This window comes from Denticeps clupeoides, unplaced genomic scaffold (genome assembly GCF_900700375.1).
Source record: "Denticeps clupeoides unplaced genomic scaffold, fDenClu1.1, whole genome shotgun sequence".
Lineage (NCBI taxonomy): Eukaryota > Metazoa > Chordata > Actinopteri > Clupeiformes > Denticipitidae > Denticeps > Denticeps clupeoides.
Window position 1 is genome coordinate 552,079 of NW_021629982.1, and position 15,252 is coordinate 567,330.

The following is a 15,252-nucleotide window of genomic DNA, read 5'->3' on the forward strand; positions in this document are numbered from 1 at the left end:
GCCCATAATCAGTGATGTTATCTTGAACGTTGTAAAGCCCTCCGAATTTACAAAAGTATAGTACATTGATATTGTGCCATATTTTATACAGTTTATCTCATTAAAGATATAGAGTGATGGTGCTAGTTCCATTTCAAGTGTCCTTGTGCCTTTATGTGATGTGGCATTATTTCTGATATTTGTTCTTCCCTCATCATCCTCACCTAATCCCTACAGGACGAGGATCATTCTGCAGCCATGTTGAGTCATCAAAACAGCCTTGAGCATGTGCCTCTATCTCTTTCTGTGACTGTGACTGTGCTGTGATCATTTTTGCAGGTATATAACTGAGTTTGTAAATCTAGGCAATGTTTCAGCTTTACGTACGTTCAGAGTGCTGAGGGCACTGAAAACTATCTCGGTCATCCCAGGTAAGATTCACGCTAGGCAAAAAGGCACAGTCTCTTCCACTCCTGTCTCTCCTCTTTTTCTTCTCCCATGGATTTTCTCACCTCTGTGCAGCCGTGTTGTTCTTCCCCAGTTTTGTGTTGTTGTGTGGTTGTGTACGTAGGTGTGTGTGTTCTTGTGCGTGTTGTGTCATTGTGATTGTTCTGTGTGTGACCCCTCGTTTCAGATATGTTACTGAGTTTGTGGACCTGGGCAATGTATCAGCGCTGAGAACATTCAGGGTTCTTCGAGCCCTGAAAACTATTTCTGTCATTCCAGGTGAGAACGCCTTTAAATGCAAAGGCTGAGTTGCTTCTCTGACCTTTAACACAGAGCGGATGCTTCTGGAAGGAGACTTATTTTATTTTTATTTTCCCCTGCATTTCCAAACTACAATCAAAAATGGTGATAATACATTTTTGATAGGCTTTGCAGTCTGTTTTTTTTTCCTTTCTTGAAATATTTTTATTTATTTTGCTGTTGGTTCAGTCTTGTAAAGGCTTATCACAGATGAGAGTAAAGAAATTTACCTTACTTATAATAACCACTGACATCTGAGTCATGGGTCCTGGAGCCCATTCCGGGTCACTGAGTACAGGGCATACACCGTTCACACACTCATAACTACTGGGAAGTCAAAGTCGCCAGAGCATCTAGTCTGCATGCCTTTTGATGGTAGGAGGAATCCAGTAAACACAGGGAGAGAAAAGTCACACAATTCAGGACCCAGATTCATACTCAAAGGTTCGGAGATATGGGGTTACAGTGCTATCCACCACCCCACCATGTGGCCTAAAATCCATCAATACCACAAAAAAGAACCATAGTAATAAAAAAGCCCAGAATTATGCAAAAGTGCTGAACCACAAAGCTATTGGTCATTTTCATTTGGATGAGCTCAGTAGGTAAGGAAAGTAGAACTGCATCCTTCCAACTCCTGTCTGAAAGCCAACAGGACGAGACAAGATGGTTAAAGAATTGTGCATATACGGGAATTGATGTGACAAGTTGTACACAAGCATATGCACAGTATAATCTTTGTATATGAAGCTCATTTAATCCAATTTGACTGGTGATTCATCCGATTCAGCAAACTAATGATTCAAGTCTTGTCATAAGGGCCTACTTTCCAGTTTGGAAATTGTGATGCCGATATAATGTGTCATGTGAGTGATTAACTAGGCAAATAACAATTCTGCATTTATTGTGCATTCAGCTACTACCTAGGGGTGTGTGGGTGAGGTCAGATAGGTTGAGCAATGTAAATCTCTTTGTGGTTTAGCTGGCAGCTGTTTGAACTGTGTCATTTTTGCTGTATGGCTTCTGAAATTTCCAAAAATGTAGTTGAATATCAAACGCCTGTAGTATGAATTCAAAACTAGGAATTACATAGCAACAAAATCAGCTGACATCAAAGGCTATAATCTGACCTTCAGCAGGAATGACAGGTTTTTTTTTGTGAAATTGTCCCTCCCTGAAATTGCCACTATCCAGTCAAACTGAACTATGGGAGGAAAAGTTGGCCTGTCAAACATAAGAAAATAGCTGATGCAATGATTTAATTGTGATTAATCAAGATTAATTGTTAAGAATAAAAGCTTGCTACAATGCATATTTAAAAGTCAAAGAAAGAGGCTCAGACAAGGAGTGACTGGAGATGATCTGGTCTTTTTTCTCAAATAAAACATCCTGCAGACATCCTGCAGTAAATAAAAGGGAAACACATTATGACTATTACTTTGGTTTGCTACTCTATTTACTCTGATCTACGCCCCAAAACACTGCTGTGGTTGTGTTTGATTTCTACTCTCTGCATCTGTAAATGCTGGCACACCTTGGCCACAGTGCTCCCTTGTTTGAGTGCAGTATTATAAAATGGTGTAAATATGAACACAAAACGTTGTATATTCAGTTTAACAAAGTTCAGGATATGGGCAAGTAATATCAATCTAGAACACAGTTCTAATTGGGAGACAGGGTTGTTTTAAATAATTTGCCATAGTCAAGCCCAAGAAAATCAAATATCTGCATTGATCTGTTCTCTCTGTCAGAGGCCAGAGGAAGTTCAGGGGCAGAATTGATTAATGAGGTTTTTTTTTAAGACTGCCAAGCCTACTGTTTTATGCCCTCCTGCTGCATGTTGCTTCAAACACATAGACCTATACACACATATCCAGCACAAACACAGACACACACACTCTCATACGCACACTTGCGCTTCAGTGCCTGGCTACACAACAGCTCTGCGCCATGCTCACTCTGACTGGATCGACCATTAGTTTAATAGCCTCATAGGTAAATAGTTTTCAACCTACTTATCTGCATGGATGTACACACATACATTCATAGTGTGGTTATTGGATTCCTAACGCTCAACTGTACAGTATTTCGTAAACAAGCAGTAGGGTTGCAGTAGGGATTATCTGCCATGGACAGATAATCGGTTTAAGAAAAAAATAAACCAGGGTGTTCAGTTTTGGTGTTTAAATGGCCTGCATGTTGTCCATCCCTTCTGCCTTATGCATCTGTCCTCTATCCCTCTGTTTCTCTGTCTGTTCCTCTCTCTCTGGGATGTTCATTTGAGGAGTCTCTTCAGTATCCCCTTATTTCCGCTTGTGATGAGTGTGGTTTTCAAATAGTCTACGTAGTTTGTGTGTGTATGAGAGAGAGAGAAAGCCAGTTAAACACACTGTGTGGTGTACACACCTGGGGGCTACAGTGGAGGCTCTTCATGTATTGATGTCCTTTGTTTGATGAAACCTCCAGGAACTGTGAAGTGACCAGATCCTGATGGTTTGCTGAAGTACGTTTCTGTATGTGTATCTGAGTGTGTGTCCAAATGTTCTCACAAAGGGAGGACGTTTGGAGACATTTTGAAAAGATACAGATTAACTGTAAAATAAATGAATAAATACATATGTTTTACATGTAGTGGTGTGTTAAGGTTTAGGTTTGAGAACTGCATGGGGACAAAATCTATGCCCATCTCCATCCATCCCTTCTTGTATTGCAACCATCCCCTTCACATGTTCATCTGCAAAGTATAGATTACTACGCAATTACAAATTTGGCCTTAATGGTAAATTAATTGGTGTAATGATTGTACAATGATTATACATACAAGCTTAAACATTATACATACATCCACTTAAATTGGAGGTGCTGAAGGTTCTGTAGTGTTTTTAACAAGGTCAAGGCCTATTAACAGCTCGTTAGTAATAATGTCTGACTGCAGCTAGTAGCTTCTCTGTGCTTCTCAGGATTAAATTATTCATTTTGATGGCATTTTTTGGATTGGATACTCAGAACAATGAGAAAACAGAAGTTAGGAAGTTTGAGACATTTCTGAGCAACTGCAGCTCTCATGATATGTATGACCATTATGATTGTATGTAAACTTTTGATACAAGCCACAATTGTATGTCATCATTATCAATAGCCATAGGTGGAAAGTAACAAATTACATTTAGTCACGTTACTGCAATTGAGTAGATTTTGCAGTTGCTTTTATTCTGTTACATTTTTACCCAAGTGTTTTACTTCCCTACATTGGAAAAAAAATACGTTACGGAGTTAAAAAAGAAATGCAGAAGAAATAAAATCCGCCTGAACTTTTACAGCCTGCAGAGAGCATGAGAGCAGGTGATAGTAGAAGAATAGTGTATCTGGAAAGTATTCACAGCGCATCAGTTTTTCCACCCCATAATGAAATGAAAAAAGTTTACTCGAGGTATTGGCAAATTTATAAAAAATAAAAAATGAGAAATGTAATAAATATGTTTACTAGAGAAAGAACAAAAAGCACACATTCTTAATAAGGAATTGTTGAACATTTTCACAGTTTTGAATACTTTTGGCTTTATGTTCTTTTTTTTTTTTTTGAATTTGGTGCTTTTGTGGCCAGCTGTGCTTAAAATGTTTTATGGGGTTGTCTGAATATAGTTTGCACATTATACTGCATGAAAGTTGAACTAAGTAAACTGTGTTGTCCCTGCAAGTGAAAATTATATTACAATAAATTCCTTGACATAGTAATAGAGGAATATATTTCTGCACTCTTATCCAGCCAATGCATCACTTGACAGCAGCAGATAAGAGTCATTTGTTTATCTAACTATTACATTAAAATGTAACTATTACATTTTAAATTCCAATTAGGTCTATAACTTTATTCCTTGAAAACCAATCCTTAATTTTGGAATGAGGAAGAGTAATTATAACCACAATTTCGCTGGTGTTTCTGTACATTCGCTACCATCCTCATAGCAGCCCCATTTCTTGACCGGGATCATTTTAATTTAGTTACTGTTTTAGAATTACTAATGTCCCCATTCCCTTGCAGTTCTCTAGTTTAATGTGTGTCTGAAATACTAGCAAGGGTTTGTTTGATAAAGCTTCAGCCGGTAAGATGTTCTCTAGTTCTGTGTAGTTTAGTATGCTCAGGGTTCATTTATGTGTGTTTGTATTGCTCAGGGCTGAAGACCATCGTTGGGGCTCTGATCCAATCAGTCAAGAAGCTCTCCGACGTGATGATCCTGACTGTGTTCTGCCTCAGCGTCTTCGCTCTCATTGGCCTACAGCTGTTCATGGGAAACCTGCGACAGAAGTGTGTCATCTGGCCAGTCAACATGACGGAGAGCTACCTGTCCAATGGCAGCCGTGGATTTGACTGGGATGACTACATCATGAACAAAAGTGAGTTGCCTGCCTGTATCACATGCAGAACTGTGTTCCCAAGACAAGTTTATCTACAATAAGTCTGTGATCCAGGTTTAGGGTGTGTGTGGTTTGAGCTGTCTGAATTTGCACAGCTGCATAATTCTGGGATGTCTGTGAAATAAAGGTGTTCCTCTGAAAGCACTCAGGTAGTTTACACTGTGCTGAGCTTAAATAAATCAGCTATTGACAGCATATAACATTGTGTCTGTTTTTGTTTTACCTTATCTTAGTTCAACTTAAAGTGGTACTAAAAGGCTTTCATCAAGGTTGGCAGGTCAACAAACTTTACCCCAATCACCAAACAATAGAATATATGGAGACCAAAAAAGTTGCCTTCTCCAGGTTCTCCAAGTCTTTTTATGGCCTCTCTGTAGCTGTGCAGTGGCCTGATGGCGACTAAACACTGGGAAAATAAAGGCTGTGTACCTCCAAACATATCCCCTAGTTATGGTCTTTTCATTCTTAGCCAAAATAATTTAATTGAATATAATATTTAATATAATATAATAATATAATAATAAATATATAATCATTTCCATTCTAGCATAGTTAGTTATTAAACAGTGGTTTATTGAACATTCATGTTAGCATCATATTAGGACTTTTTAATAGTGTATGAAAATAAACTATATATCAATTCTTCTCCATTCCCATGCTGACCTGTGAAAATTTACATGCACCAGTGCAGAATGTAGGGCAGCCCTGCTAGGCACTGTGGCACAGTTTTTATAAAATTGAGTAAAAGTATTGAGAAATAAAAACAGTTTCCACCCACTTCCACCAGCAACTGTCTCTAGCCTGTCATTTTTATGGTAAGTCAGTTAGTTTACAGTGCAGATGGGGGTCACGAATCAATTACAGATCAACTGGATCAACTATCCAGAAAGTATTCACAGAGCATCACTTTTTCCACATTTTGTTATGTTACAGTCTTATTGCAAAATTCTGATTATATTCCAGTGAACAAAGAGCAAAGGGAATGACTATCTCAATGCTCACTCTACCCTGGAAGGGGGTCCCTCTCTGTATCACTCCTTCCCAATGTTTCTTCCTTTCCGCTCTTTTTTTCTCTCTCCTAGAGTTTTTCCTTGTGCACAGAAGGGTGTGGGGGTGCCAACTGTAGGGTTTGTCAAAGCCCATTGAGAAATAATGTGATTTGGGGCTATATAAGAAATAAATGTTGTTGTTGACTATCTGGGTGTGTGCATTTTTTGTCAGTTGCATGCCAGACTAACAAAAACACAATTCTCTTCTAGTCACTTCAGCATACGCTTGTGTGTTTACTCCTGATTGTTCTTGTGTTTGTGTACTCGTCATCTACAGCTAATTTCTACTTCCTGCCGGGACAGCTTGACGCGCTGCTGTGTGGAAACAGCTCAGACTCAGGGTGAGCAGAAATGGCACTGTTTTTCATGGTCACTTTGAAAATGCTTTGATATTGTTGGACCCAATGCTTAAAACACCAGAATGCAAATTTCAGTTATAATCTGACCATGGACAATGGATATGATTAATGTAGCAAATTAAAGTTTTCTTAAAGTTAATGTTCTGGAAGCTAAACAAATGGGCAAGCATTTGGATTAGATCAACTTTGGCTCGAAAGTTGGGTCATAGCATCTGGTGTTGACCTGTTCTCCTGTTGAGGGTCTGTGGGATATGTTGGACAAATAAGTCTGATCTATTGAGGATACACACTTATACACCTCAGAGTCCAATCCTTGACAAGGCTCAAGATAGCGCCGAGTATGGCAGCCTAAGTGCTTTGTTTGGTTTTGTTTTTCAAACACCATCAGTTTTACCAGGGATGAACTACTGATCATTCGGCAGAACACTCCACAAAATCTTTTACCAGATTTTGAGTGTTGAACATTGTAGTTAGCGGAGCCGCGATATTGTGGAAGCACTTCATGACGCGCAGACAGGGGAAGCAAGCTGGTGTGCTCGTGAAAGGGAAACCTGGCTGAATGATGCCATTCCAGGCAGTGCGTTAAGTCTGCTGGGCTTTCAGCTCTTTAGCGCGGAGGTGGTGTACTGATGTATCTGTGTTAAAGAAGATGTGCTGTTCCAAGCGCTCTCTATTACCTGTAAGCCTTTCAACTTGCCGCGGGAGTTTTGCTGGTTTATTTTTGTGAATATTTATGTTCCTCCGCAAGCTCACGTGAGCGCAGCCTTACAGAAACTCACTGATCATCACAGAGACTGAACGACAGGACCAATTCTCTGGGATTTTAATAAAGCAAATCTGTCACGTGAGCTGATTAAATACAGACAGCATGTCCCACCAGAGACAGTAATATACTGGATCACTGTTACACAGCAATAAAGGATGCATACCACTGTCCAACGAGCAGCCTTGGAGCTTTCTGATCACTGTTTGGTTCATCTCATACCGACCTACTGGTAGAAACTGAAATCAGCTTCAGCTAAACCTGTATTAAGGACTGTAAAAAGTTGGACTGATGAAGAAGAGTGGGATTTACAAGCCTGCTTATCTCTCACTGGTTGTAAAGCTGCTGCCAACGATCTGGATGAACTTACAGAGACTGTAACATCATATATCAGTTTCTGTGAGGATATGTTCATACCAGGACTCGTTTAATCTACAACAACGACAAACCATGGTTCACTGCAAAACTCAAAGAAGAGGCTCACAGGAATGGGACAGTGTTTTGTACAAACAGGCCAAATACACACTGGAAAAGGAGATTAGAGTGGCAAGAGTGGAATTATTACGAAAAGCTATTGGATTTACTGGATTTAATGACTACAGACCTGTAGTCTGTGGTCATGAAATCATTTGAGAGACTGGTGTTGAATAATCTGAAGGACTTCACTGGACCCTTTCTTAACCCCCTGCACTTTGCTTATAGAGCAAACAGGTCCATGGATGATCCAGTCAATATGGGACTGCATTATGTACTGCAACATCTAGACAGACCAGGGACTTACGTGAGGATCCTGTGAAAAAGGCCCAACAGAGGTTATACTTCCTTCGTCATCTGAGGAAAATCAACCTGCCACAAGACCTGCTGATACAGTTCTGCACAGCAATCATTAAATCCATCCTCTGCACTTCTGTAACTGTGGTTTCATCTCAGCTACCAAATCTGACCTTAGAATACTGCAGAACATCACTCCCCATATCAGTATATAACTCTTTTTATTACCTGTGTCTTGTCTTGGCACTGTCATTCTGTTGCACATACAGGAACAAATTCCCCGTATGTGTAAACATACCGCCAGGTCATGGCAGTAAATAAAGCTTATTCTGATTCTGATTCTGAAAGGAAAAAACACAAGAATATACGCACAAAACATGCACCGAAAACAAAAACTCATGGACCAAAAACCATACATATATGATTTTAAGTAAGTATTAAATGCAATGAACATTATCTTCATTTGGCTGCTTCCATTAGAGGTCGCATCAACCTGTCTGCGTGCGGATCGACCAGTTTAACGGTGGATGGCCTTCCTGATGCAACCCTTTTTTCCAGGCTCGGTACCGGCACCAAAAAACGCACAAATGTCTCCAGTGGCTGGGTTATTACTGGAGTTTCAATAACCTACAATTTAATTATATATTTTCTGCAAAGACAATTAAATGAATACAAGGAAGTGGGCAGTGGAGGTCTAGTAGTTAAGGAAGCAGTCCCGTAATCTAAAGGTTCGAATCCCAAGCCACCAAGGCGCCACTGTTCAAGGTGCTACTTGTTCACAGTACTGTTCCCACAAACTGCTCCCCCGGCGCCTTTCATGGTTGTTCACTGCTCACCAAGGGTAATGGATTAAATTTAAATGCGGAGGACACATATTGTTGTGTCACCGTGTGTTGTGCTTCACTCTGACAATGACTTCACTTTTACTTTCAGTTAAGTACCGCTAGGCCCAAAATAAGGCTATAAATGAACTGTTTATTTGTAAAAAGGGTAATTTTGTAATGTTGGTAATATGTAAAGAGCATGTGCAAGTAGAGAATTACACCTTGATGAAATGTGTGTATGCACAGGCGATGTCCGGAGGGGTATGTGTGCATGAAGGCTGGTAAGAACCCCAACTATGGATACACCAGCTTTGACTCATTTGGCTGGGCCTTTCTTGCCCTCTTCCGACTCATGACACAGGACTTCTGGGAAAACCTTTACCAACTGGTCAGTCACAGTCTGTCCTCTCACTCTCTCTCACTCTCTTTCTCTTAGTCTTCTCTTTATCTTTGTCTTCCTCTGTGTTTGAATTGGTAATTTAATAAATAATATTTTTGAGATGAGATTTTGATCATTTTCTCCTGTCATTGCTCCTGTTTTTGTAAATTTCTTTTTTTCCTTTTCTCTACCCATGTCTCCTTCAGACACTGCGTGCTGCAGGGAAGACATACATGATCTTCTTTGTGCTTGTGATCTTTGTTGGCTCCTTCTATCTGGTCAATCTAATTCTAGCTGTGGTTGCCATGGCATATGAGGAACAGAATCAGGCTACCATGGAGGAGGCAGAGCAGAAAGAGGCAGAGTTTAAAGCCATGCTGGAGCAGCTGAAGAAACAGCAGGAAGAGGCCCAGGTAACATGAGCGCACGTTTACAGAACTAATAGAAATACTGTACACACTGAGCTGTGATGCAATGAATCAGATATAATCATTCTCTTGTTATGAAGGCAAACGCCATGGCAACCTCAGCTGGCACTGTGTCAGAGGATGCAGTGGAGGACGGGGGTGGGGGACATCTATCACGCTCCTCCTCTGAGGTCTCCAAACTCAGCTCCAAAAGTGCTAAAGAGCGGCGGAATCGTAAGAAGAAGTGGCGACAGAAAGAGCAGGAGAAAGAAAAAGGTGATACTGAGAAGGTTGTCAAGTCCGAATCTGATGATGGCAGCAAAAGGAGTCGCTTCCGTTTCCCTGACAACCGGCTTGGCCGCAAAACGTCCATCATGAATCAGGTGAGGGGATTTCTTCAGGTTTGCAGAAAAGATATACTAAAACCTTAGGGCTTTATTATGCACCTTAATCATAAAACAGTTGTGTATGGTGCTAATTCTTGAAATTCTTAGTGATTAACACACATCTTTATGAAATACCAGCATTTGTATGTATTATTTGCATTGCTTAATATTGCAGGTTTTTCTGAATAGATGAGCTCACCTTGTGAAATATCACAGGCACGGATACTTGCATTCATGTCTGATAGATGGCAGATGTTTGCTGTTTTAATGAGTAGATATTGTGATATTTATGCTTAATCCAGAATGAGGAAGTGAGATTTGCCAGTTATCGCCAAGAGCTTCTCCCACTTTCAACTTTGTTTTAAAAAACTTAGTAAGCTGGGTGACAGAAACAACAGATACAGATTATGTGTAATAGCCTTTCCAATTTCATGCTGGAGTGAAGTGTTGTATCTGTGTAATGGTTGCAATGTCTTCTCCTCCTGACAGTCTCTCCTGAGCATCCCTGGCTCTCCCTACATGTCACGGCATAATAGCCGAAGCAGTATCTTCAGCTTTAAGGGCCGTGGGAAGGACGTCGGCTCTGAAAATGAGTTTGCTGATGATGAACACAGCACTGTGGAGGAGAGCGAGGACCGGCGTGGCTCCCTGTTCATCCCGTACCGCAGGAACAGCTATAGCGGCTACAGCCAGGGATCCTCCCGCATCAACCCACTTGCCCCACACACAGGAGGGAAGCGAAACAGCACAGTGGATTGCAATGGCGTTGTGTCGCTGATTGGACCTGGGGGTCCTGGCCGGCTTCTGCCTGAGGTGAAAATAGATAAAGCAGCCAGTGACGACAGTGTAAGGATGTCCTAAAGGGGCAGAACATCAGACTTTAGGCATGGCGGCCACAGACCAGTTGTTTAGTTTTTTTTTTACTTGTGTCTCTCTTTCTGCTCTCACTTCCTCTCCTGTCCTTGTTTTTGCACACGCTCTAAATTGCCTGCCCCCTGAGTCCTGGCCACTCTCTCATTGGGATCATTCACAACTAACGTCTCAATTTCCAAGCTCTCAAATACCTCATAGCAGTGTGCTTTTGGGAGAAACGAGAAACCCAGAGACACCGAAAGATCCCCCACGTTACACAGCTGGAGAGAAAAATCGATTATAGACAATCATTTTACCAAATCCATCCTTTCCTCTATTAAACCTGGTGTTGCATTAGAAATCTTCCCAGACCCCTCCAGTAACAGCATTTCTTCTCATCCCTAACTCCTTATACTTTCAACTCAGGCACTCACCTTCTGACCTTTAGAAAATCAGCATGACTCTCAGGTGCAGCTCTCACCCAGCCATTTGAAAGCCTTCCCTCCATCCGGCAGGTCAGGCCTGCCACACATTAACTGAATATAAAGTGGATTTCAGTGGGAGGTTGTTAGTCAGTATTAGTAGAGGATGTGTGGCATCATGGGAACGGTTGACTAGGGTTACACTTTTCAGCAGTGAGGGCTGGGCCTTACAGTCTGCAATACCCTAACACCTCCTACTCAAAGCATGCCTGAGCATGGTGTGACTGAGTGTGTGTGTGCATAAATATAGAAATAATTTGTCTATATATAGACTCAACTCACGTATCTGTTTTTTGTGATTTGTGTGTTTGTTGTGTGTGTTTGATTTTGTGTAGACCACTGAACTGGAGGGAAAGCAGAAGCACTCAGGCTCTCTTATGGTGTCAGTGGATCAACTTAACACGTCATTTGGCCGGAAGGAGCGGGCAAACAGTGTTATGACGGTCATCACCAATACTCTGGTGGAGGGTAATTATTTTGGATGGAAAGCCAAAATCTTGTTCTTCTATTTCCTATTATTATGTTGGTTTGGCAAAGCCAACATACTGTTGTACTGCTGTGATTGCTACTTATTTTCTAAGCATTTAGACATTCCAAATTTACGGTAGAAGCGTTTTTATGAGCATTTTTTACCATAGATTTAACAGGGGGACATGCGACCACTCAGCCCACAAAACGTCTTGGTAAACACTAGCTGTGTTGAGCACCCAAAAATGCAAATTAACAAACCACCTGCGTAAAGGCTGAGAATCTGAGAATATGACTTTCTTATGTTCAGAACAGCTGAGTATAGATCCATGGGCTTTGAGTGATCCAGTTGCATCCAAAAGAAAAAGGTCAAAGAAAAGGGAACATTTATTTTCACCAACAAATGTTAACTTGATTTCATGATTACTTATCTTACACCATCATGTTATCATCTCAATAAAATGGTTTGCAATGCATCATGTTATATTAATAACACTTATGCATTCCAATGTGATGTGGACAATTACATTGACATGTTCCCATGACACATAATGCTATGTGTTCCATCTAATAAAAATAATGGCTTGTCCTTAGGGTTATGTATCTTTACATTACCATGGGAACATGTCAACATGATATTGGAATGCATACGTGTTAATGATATAACATGATGCATTGCAAAAGGGGTTATTGACATGATGACATAATGTCAAGTTAACATTTGTTAATGAAAATAAATATTTCTTTTTCTCTGTTTTTCCACCTTACCTTATTCTCTTTCATTTTCCTTTTTTTCTGTTTGTCATCGTCTTCCTCCGCTTATCCGGGTCGCGGGGGCAGCATCCCAAGTAGGGAATCCCAGACAGCCCTCTTCCCAGCCACCTCCACCAGCTGGCGTTCTCAGACCAGATTGGAGATATAATTTCTCTAGCGTGTTCTGGGTCGACCCGCCTCCGCAGGGAGGCGTCCACCTCAACTGGCTCCTTTTGATGCGGAGGAGCAGCGGCTTTACTCTGAGTTCCTACCGAATGTCCGAGCTCCTCACCCTACGGAGGAAACTAATTTCGGCCGCTTGTATCCGCAATCTCGTTCTTTCGGTCATTACCCAAAGATCATGACCATAGCTGAGGATTGGGACAGAGATCAACCGGTAAATCGAGAGCCTTGCTTTCTGACTCAAATCCCTCTTCACCTCGACAGATAGGCCCTAATCCGCCTGTCGATCTCCTGCTGCCTTCTTCCCTCACTTGTGAACAAGACCCCGAGATACTTAAACTCCTCCACTTGAGGCAGGACCTCTCTCCCGTCCCGGAGTTGGCAAGCCACCCTTTTCCGGATGAGAACCATGTTCTCAGATTTGGAGGTGCTGATCCTCATCCCATGCCCTGCAAACCTACCCAGCAAGAGCTGAAGGTCAGAGCCTGATAAAACTAGGAGGACCACATCATCTGCAAAAAGTAAAGACAAGATTGTCCTGCCACCAAACTCGACACCCTCCACACCACGGCTGTGCCTAGAAATTCTGTCCATATAGGTTATGAACAGAACCGGTGACAAAGGACAGCCCTGGCAGAGTCTAACCCTCACCGGGATCAGGTCCGTTATGTGGACCAAGCTCATGCTCCTCTGTTACAGGGACTGAATGGCCCTCCACAAAACACACGTGGATTGGTTGGGCAAACTCCCATGCCCCCTTCATCACCCTAGCAAGGGTAAACAGCTGGTCCACAGTTCCAGTAACTTGGAGTAGACCTTTCCAGGGAGGCTGAGGAGTGTGATCCCCCCTATAGTTGGAACACACCCTCTGGTCCCCCTTCTTAAAAAAGGGGACCACCACCCCAGTCTGCCACTCCACCCAATGTTGCAGAGACCACGTGTCAACCACGACAGCCCTACAACATCTTCCCCTGAGATTGGACAGTCCATGCCCAGGTATCCCAGCCCTGGTTCCTTCTCAGCATGCACATCGGTGGGATTGAGTAGCTCCTCAAAGTATTCCTTCCACTGCTCGACTATAGCCCCAGTCGACGTCAGCAGCTCTCCATCCCCACTGTAAACAGTGTGAGCGAGTTGCTGCCTTCCTCTCCTGAGGCGTCGGATGGTTTGCCAGAACCTCTTTGGAGCCGATCAGTAGCCTCTCCGAACTCCTGCCACACCCGAAATTTTGCCTCCTGCATTCTGCCACCCAATCCACATTGCACCGGACCCTTCAATGTTCCTCCTGCGGGTGATGGGTCCACAGTTGGATGAGCCCATGTATCCGGTTTGGGCTGGGCCCAGCCGGGCCCCATGGGCGAAAGCCCGGCCACTAGGTGCTCGCTCTGACTCTTTGTTGTTCCTTCCATGAAAGATCTTCTGAACCGTTCTTTGTCTTAACCTAAGACCAATTGGTCATGGGAGACCCTTCCAGGGGCACCAAGTGCCCCAGACAACATAGCTACCAGGATCATTAGGGCTCTCAAACTCCTCGATTAGGATAAGGAGACGGTTCAAGGAGGAGTTTTCTGTTTGTTAAACAAATAAAACCAACATACAAACATAAAGTATACAAAGAAATAAAAACCGTAAAAAATTATACAATTTTTAATGTGTTAACAATGTGTATAACCAATTCAACCACTTTTAACCTCTCTCCACTCATCCCCCTGTCCTATTTTTCCTCCTTTCCTCAACCAATGTAACCATTTTAACCGCCATTAACCTTCCTCCACCCATCCCCCTATCCCCCACTCCTTTTTTCATCCCTCCATTCTCATTAATCCCTCATTTTACAGAGCCACATTGGTCACACTTTGAATCGATGTAATCAATCAATAAATCAATGTAATCGATTCAGCCTCATTTAACCTTTCTCCACTCAACCCTTTATCCTCCACTCCTCTTTTATCCCTCCCTCCTCCAATTCACCCCATGCATATTATAGCACATTGGTCACATTCTCAGCTTTCAAACCACCACACATTTCACCTATTCAACAAACTTAACATATTCAACCATATTTAACCTCTTTCCACTCATACCCCTTACCTCAACTAGCTCTTTTTCATCCCTCCAACCTCCCATTTAAGCTCATTCATTCATTTTACAGGTACAATGTTAACATTTTCAGTGTTTCAACTAAGAATTTTGACATCACCCAATACATCACCAAATATTACATGTGTGGCCATGCCCTGCATTTTTGATGTTAGCATGCATAGTCCAGTTTTGGTCCAATTGGATATATGCCTGCAGGGAAAATAAATGTGTTGTACATATGTATCTTACTTTTAAAGCTTTATCCAGAGTGACTTTTAAAAGTGTTTTAAGATATCATATCTGTTTAATGTAATGATACACCCAGTTAGACATGATTATCATGCATTTGGAT

General features: G+C 41.8%; 1 protein-coding gene across 5 annotated transcripts in view; it reads left to right on the forward strand.

Moving 5' to 3' along the window:
* Window positions 1–15,252, forward strand: part of scn8ab (sodium channel, voltage gated, type VIII, alpha subunit b) — an 81,223-nt gene that overhangs the window by 17,982 nt on the left and 47,989 nt on the right. Inside the window, exons 6-13 of one of the 5 annotated variants that reach the window (XM_028967210.1) lie at window positions 319–410; window positions 4,900–5,121; window positions 6,469–6,532; window positions 9,155–9,296; window positions 9,494–9,700; window positions 9,796–10,077; window positions 10,570–10,926; window positions 11,750–11,882. In XM_028967210.1, the coding sequence (XP_028823043.1) occupies window positions 319–410; window positions 4,900–5,121; window positions 6,469–6,532; window positions 9,155–9,296; window positions 9,494–9,700; window positions 9,796–10,077; window positions 10,570–10,926; window positions 11,750–11,882 (1,499 nt within the window). Of the gene's footprint in view, window positions 1–318; window positions 411–613; window positions 706–4,899; window positions 5,122–6,468; window positions 6,533–9,154; window positions 9,297–9,493; window positions 9,701–9,795; window positions 10,078–10,569; window positions 10,927–11,749; window positions 11,883–15,252 lie in introns of all 5 variants that reach the window. The other 4 variants (XM_028967212.1, XM_028967209.1, XM_028967211.1 and 1 more) reach the window with 4 other exon arrangements.